The sequence below is a fragment of the Palaemon carinicauda genome, chromosome 29 (genome assembly GCF_036898095.1).
Source record: "Palaemon carinicauda isolate YSFRI2023 chromosome 29, ASM3689809v2, whole genome shotgun sequence".
In the NCBI taxonomy this organism is placed as follows: Eukaryota; Metazoa; Arthropoda; class Malacostraca; order Decapoda; family Palaemonidae; genus Palaemon; species Palaemon carinicauda.
This window is the reverse complement of record NC_090753.1, coordinates 27,413,778-27,420,511: the sequence shown is the minus strand read 5'-3', so window position 1 is coordinate 27,420,511 and position 6,734 is coordinate 27,413,778. Positions and strand designations below refer to the sequence as shown.

The 6,734-nt window shown below is 44.4% G+C and overlaps 1 protein-coding gene across 1 annotated transcript in view; it reads left to right on the top strand.

Moving 5' to 3' along the window:
- Nucleotides 1-3,419: 3,419 nt before the first annotated feature.
- The window catches only part of LOC137622466 (uncharacterized), a 20,961-nt gene continuing 17,646 nt past the window's right edge, over nt 3,420-6,734 (top strand). Inside the window, exon 1 of the mRNA XM_068353072.1 lies at nt 3,420-3,444. Coding sequence (XP_068209173.1) covers nt 3,420-3,444 — 25 coding nt within the window. The remainder of the gene's footprint in view (nt 3,445-6,734) is intronic.

The window sequence follows — 6,734 nt, the reverse complement described above, 5'->3', positions numbered from 1 at the left end:
CTGGAGATAGGCGAGACTTTTTCGCGTTTATCTGGAATCCCAGGTGTTCGAGAAACTGGGTAACTTTTCTGCAGGATTCTATACAATCCTCGGGCGAGGGCGCCCACACTAGCCAGTCGTCGAGGTAGGCCATCACCTGGACGTTTCGGATGCGGAGCTGTTGTACTACTGCGTCCGCTAGCTTTGTGAATATCCGAGGGGCCACGTTGAGTCCGAAGGGCATGGCCCGGAAGGCATAGCTTTTCCGTTGGAGTCGGAATCCTAGGTAGGAGGAAGCGGGATGGTTCATTGGTATGTGCCAGTATGCGTCCGCTAGGTCTATCGAGACCGTGAAAGACCCTCGAGGCAGGAGGGTTCTGATCTGTTGGAGAGTCAGCATCTTGAACTTGTCGTTCGATATGAATACATTGAGGGGGGATAAGTCCAGAATGACTCTGAGTCTGTCTGAGTCTTTCTTGGGAACACAAAACAGTCTCCCTTGGAACCTTGTGGACTTCACCCTTCTTATCACCTTCTTGTTCAAGAGGTCTAGCACATATTCTTCCAAGAGGGGGGTTGAAGGTTGGAAGAATTGCTGGAAGGTTGGGGGTGGTTGCGCCCAGCTCCAGCCCAGACCTTTCTTGATGATGCTGTGTGTCCAGGAGTCGAAGGTCCAGCGATCCTGGAAGTGGCGGAGTCTTCCTCCCACCGGAAGCACTTCATTGCTTCTGTGGTCCCGAGGACTTGCTGCCTCGGCCGCTAGCTCCCTGTCCTCCTCTGCCTCTGGAAGGCCGGCGAGAGGAATCTCTGCCGGAACCCCTGCCTGAGCTTCTACCCTTGGGACGAAAGGTAGTGGAGTGCTGCTCGAAGGTGGGGTTGAAGGCCGGTGATGAGGGCGAAACCGGCTGTGGGACCAACTGAAAGGTCTGTGGCGGCTGAGCGACCACTTGGGGAGTAGCGGGTGCCGGAAACTGGCGTCTGTGCTGACGTTGCTGGGGTCTATGCTTCGACTGCTTCCTCTTAGGCTGAGGACCGTCATCCTGAGAGGGCTTTCTCTTCCTAGACATGCCCCATTTGTTGAGAAGGTTCCTGTTCTCAGATGCGGCCTTGTCTGTGATCTCTTTCACTAGATCAGACGGGAAGAGGTACTTGCCCCAGATGTTGGAGGCAATCAGTTTCCGGGGTTCGTGTCTGACAGTGGCACTGGAGAACACGAATTCTCTGCAGGCTCTACGAGCTCGCATGAAATGGTACAGATCCTTGACTAAGGTTGCCATGTGAGATTTGGCAAGGACCATGTAATGGTCAGGGACTCTGGTGTCACCAGCCATTACGTCCATCTGGACCTGGAGAGTGAGAGATGCTACCAGCCTCTCCTTCGTTTCCTGTTCCCTACGAAGGAGGTGTTCGTTTAGCTTGGGGAGGTCCTCATTAAACTGACGTCCAGCAACGTCAGGATCTAGTTTGCCCACCACGAAGGTGTATTGCACATCCTTCCAGTGTTTGGTGTCGGGCGGGGTGGCTGCGGAGAAAGGTCTGCATTCCTCCAATGCAGGGCAGGATTTCCCTTCCTCTACAGCCTTAAGGCAGGCAGCGAAGGCCTTTTCCGTGAAGGGTAGCATCACTTCATCGGGCGCAACGTAGGTGGGGTACTTCTTGCTCAGAGCCGGAAGTCCAGAGCAGGTAAAGCCTCTGCTCTTAAGCGCTTTGGCAAGCATAGCCTGGGCCTTCGAGAGATCGAACACTATTTTCTCCTACGGTTCGGTCTCTTCCTTTGAGGATGGTTCTGAACGTAGACGGACGTAACAGTCCGGATACGCCTCAAAGCGGGGGAAGAACTCCACTTCTTCCAGGGGTATGGAACCGATCTTATCGCTGACGAAGATCTTGTCATCAGCGATGACCATATGCTCGGCGAACCGCCACGGATTGTCGCTCGAGCATGCGGGGAGGTCCTTGATGGAGATTTTGCGAGATTCCTTGGAACCTCCCATCGACCGAATGATCTTGTGAGTTTCTTGGAGCTTCTGCTCCATCATGGATTCAATGAGCCGAATCATATCCTGTGCCGTAGGTAGAGGAGTCATGGTGGAGGACGTAGACGGGAGAGACACTTCCGTCGGTGTAGGAGTAGGAGGGGGGATGGAGGGAGGGGCATCCTCCTTATCGGACTCGGTATATACTACCCGGTCCTCTTCTTCATCATCCTCCCCTTCACCCTGGGCCATAAGGGTTTTCTCGGTGTCCTCCGAGATCTCTGACATGTGTTCATCATGTTCTGAATCCAGGTGACAATCACTCATGGACTAAGCCATGACAGTATCAGGTTCCACTGTGATCTGGACGACGGGGATCTGTTCAACTGGGACCACTGAGTCTGGTGAGGCCTTTGGGAACAGCAAAGACCTCATTTCTTCTGTGGCTAGGTATGGTCCAGTGACGTTCTTTTGAAAGCCACGTACCCACTTGCGTAGGTTGTCCCGAGCAGTGTCCCGAATCTCCGCTGAGGGAGGGTCATAGAATGCTTTCTGTAGGCATTCTTGGCAGACCGAACAGGTGGTGGGGCCCCAGTACTTGAGATCCCCTCTCTTGTGAGCACAAGGGGCGTGTGTCCTACACGCCGTGTGTCCATAAAAGTGTGGCCGACGGACCGCGCAGAAGTCGTGGTCACACTTGACGTACTCCTCCTGTAAAAGAAAGAGACGATGAGTATTGTAGAGTCATAATATGGCTCGTATATAAAGTTAATTATTAACAAGTTAATATTAACATAAGTTAATTGTGATGCACAGAAGGGTGGGTGAAAGGAGACAGACGCATGCCTCGTGTAACCCGCCCGGCTGGTTGCCGTAGCATCACACAGTCCCAGGTGGCCGTAGGCCTCCATGGAAGGTGTCTTGATAATAGGAATTCCATTTAGAATTACCATATAGACTAGGCTTGAAATCTTATCAAGAAAGTCTGGGGATCATGAGATCCTAGTAAGGTTCCGGCAACCAGACGTGCCAATTACACGTAGCGTGCTGGAAAGATGAAACACGCAAGAAGACAGAGTGAAAACTGAACAAAATGTACGATTCCGTACCAATTTGTCTGCGTTAACAAGCCGTCTAGGTGCGGTTTTTAGGAGCTATCGCTAGTAAAGAGAGCTGAGAGAAGGGGAGCAAGGCATCTTGCCGCCTCCGGACTGGTCCGGCATACCCCCGGCACGCCGGAAGCCGCTCGAGCAGAGTTTCTGGCATTCAAGAATGATCATTCTATGGTCAAAAGAAGCCAGGGTGGCGGCAGCCGGTAGCGGCGGCCGCCGGCAAGGAGCGGCGGGTTCCGGCAGCCGGAAGCAGTCGGAGGGTGACAGGGGTAAGGATAAAGGAGCATAACCGGGGCCGGGGGCCGACAGCTAGTGCCGGCACTCCGGGAGGGGTCGGCAGTGTGCCGAGGCTATGAGGGAATGGAGAGGCCACGGCGGTAAGCCGGCGGCCGGCGGCGATCCCCCGGTACTCGGGGGAAGGCGGCAAGGATAAGGAAGTCACCCGTAGTGGCGGTAAAGCCGGGGTAGAGGCGGCAAGGGACAAGCACCAAAGATGGAGGTAGGATGGCAAGGCTGTACTAGCCTAGTCAAGACACCTCTGGAAAAGGTACCACCATGATAGAGGTGAATCTATCATCCTAAGCAGGAGCCGCAATGGCCGGGGCTAAGGCAGTCCAAGAGAGGACAGGGTGTACCCAAAGAAGGGGTGGAGACTCTTCGTGTCGACCAAATGATAACTGACTCCATAGCACTATGGAGGGACTATGTATCAGAGCGGACAACACTGGGAGCACCACGGGGTCCAGCACTCCAGCCTAGGGTGGAGTGTAGGACAGGGGACATATGAAGCCTAACCTACTGGTAGGTTAGGCTAGGCAAGAGATAGGTTGGGGGGGGGAAAGGGTTTTCTTATAAGAAAGGATGGGTTATGTACCAGAGCGGCCACCTAGGAAGGGAGATGCTCACCCTAACCTATAGTAGGTGGACCAACTGAAAAAACGGTGCACGCGTATATTTCAGCAAGGTACATAAACCAGCCCTCCCAACCTAACCTGGATTAGGGTCGTTAGACCCTAATCAAGGAAGGGAGAAGACGTATCGCAAGGAAAAGGTCCAGGACCGATTCAGCTTAAAGGAGGTGATCCTACCTTTAAGGTCCGCAACACTAAGGGAGGGGTCATTCCCTTAGGTGGGGAGGCGATACAGTACTCTGAGGAGTCTTGTCCTATCACATGTAATAGGATACAAGATTACCAGAGGGAAGCCCTAGGGCTAGGGATGAAGAGAGCATATAGGGGTCCTATCATAAGGTTAGGTTAGCAAGGCACTCAAGATAACCTACCCCCTATATGGTCCCTGAAGGCGAAAAACACTTGCATCACTGTCAATGGTATTGTAAAATAATGCCAAAATCTTCATAACTAACACTAGGATCACTGGAATATCATGCATTAACACTGGTATAGGCTCACTGGCCTAGGAGCTAAACAAAGCCTACTGGTATGGGGTCAGCGAAGACCCTAATTAATGCGTCAAAAACACGATATAAAGTTCCTAGCTATGAAGACTAAATAACTAATAGCACTGATTAGTAATTTATATACCGGTAAGGCTGTTGCGGCTAACTAAATAAGGCAAGCAAGCAACAGCAGCGTCATAAAATGGCGCTGACCGGTCTGGCAAAGCTCTGCCACAATATGCAAATATCTCGAAAAGTAAGATTTACTTTAAGGCCAGAGCTTATTTAAACAATACTTTAACCTTTGTACTCAACTTTCCAGAAGAAGGCGAAGCTGACGGCTGAGACATAGCGAGGATGCAAGTAGATAAAGTCGCACAAAGGGAAAAATACGTCCAATCGAGCGAGCTACTAGCAAAGGAATGAGGACGGACGTGACGTCATCAAAAGCAATGGCGTCCGTCTGTTTACATCGCGAGTACCGATATCGCCAAATCTAGATCGGCTGCGGCTCAGCTCCCAGCCACTCCCTGTCCGCCATATTGAAGCGTTAACTCTATATGGGGTGCAGATACCTATGTGGCACGTCTATACATGCGTGTCCCCTGTTGTTACACGATGTCTTAAGGGGAAACCTTTAGGATACTCGCTCCAGAAGTTAGAATTCTGTGATAACCTGTGGTTTAATTCTCTGGGAAAATCCTAGTAGTGATTACCCAAGGAAGCTACCAAAAAGGATCCTTCCATCAGGACGCCATGGCTTGAGCCCAATATATATATATATATATATATATATATATATATATATATATATATATATATATATATATATATATATATATATATATATATATATATATATATATGTGTGTGTGTGTATATATATACATACATATATATATATATATATATATATATATATATATATATATATATATATATATATATATATATATATATATATATATATATATATATATATATATATATATATATATATATATATATATATATATATACATATATATATATATATATATATATATATATATATATATATATATATATATATATATATATATATATATACGTACATATCTATATATACATATATATTTTTATATATATATATATATATATATATATATATATATATATATATATATATATATGAATATATATATATATATATATATATATATATATATATATATATATATATATATATATATATATATATATGTGTGTGTGTGTGTGTACTATATATATATATATATATATATATATATATATATATATATATATATATATATATATATATATATATATATGTATATATTTATATAAAGAAATATATATATATATATATATATATATATATATATATATATATATATATATATATGTGTGTGTGTGTATATATATATACATATATATATATATATATATATATATATATATATATATATATATATATATATATATATATATATATATATATATATATATATACGTACATATCTATATATACATACATATTTATATAAATATATATATGAATATATATATATATATATATATATATATATATATATATATATATATATATATATATATATATATATATGCGTGTGTGTGTGTGTGTGTGTGTTTGTGTGTGTATATGTATGTATGTATATGTATAAAAAATTTTAACGTCTTTTGGGAAAGCATCTATATATAATTGCTGAAGGTAATCATCTGTTCCCTACTTTGCAATTCGGTTTTCCTAAAGGCTTTCGACCAAGTGAGTCCCTTATTACATTATTAGATGATATACAGAATTCCTTTAATTGTGGTCAGGATGTTCGTATCATTGGCCCTGATTTTAGTGTTGTCTTCAACCACGTTAATGATGATGTTATTTTTTTCTAGCTCAAACAGTTTCCAAGCATCATTAATATTTCTTAAAGTAATGGACGGTAAAAGGTTGTTGTTGATGAGCCCCATAAACAGTATAGGAGTTTGTTATGTGGTATTCATCAGGGTAGTGTTATTGGTCCTCTACTTTTCATACTATATTAACATGACATGCCCTTACCCCTGCCTATATTCATGGTCTTCTTATGCTAGTCAAACCCCAAAACTTCCTTAGTTCCTCGATCCATTGTCCTTTCTCCCTACCTCTGCTTTTCTAATAATCTTATGTTACCTATTATTTTATTCCTAATGTCCATTCACTGCCTCTCATTCTTATTATATGTTCTGCCCCTGTCCATATCTTTTTTC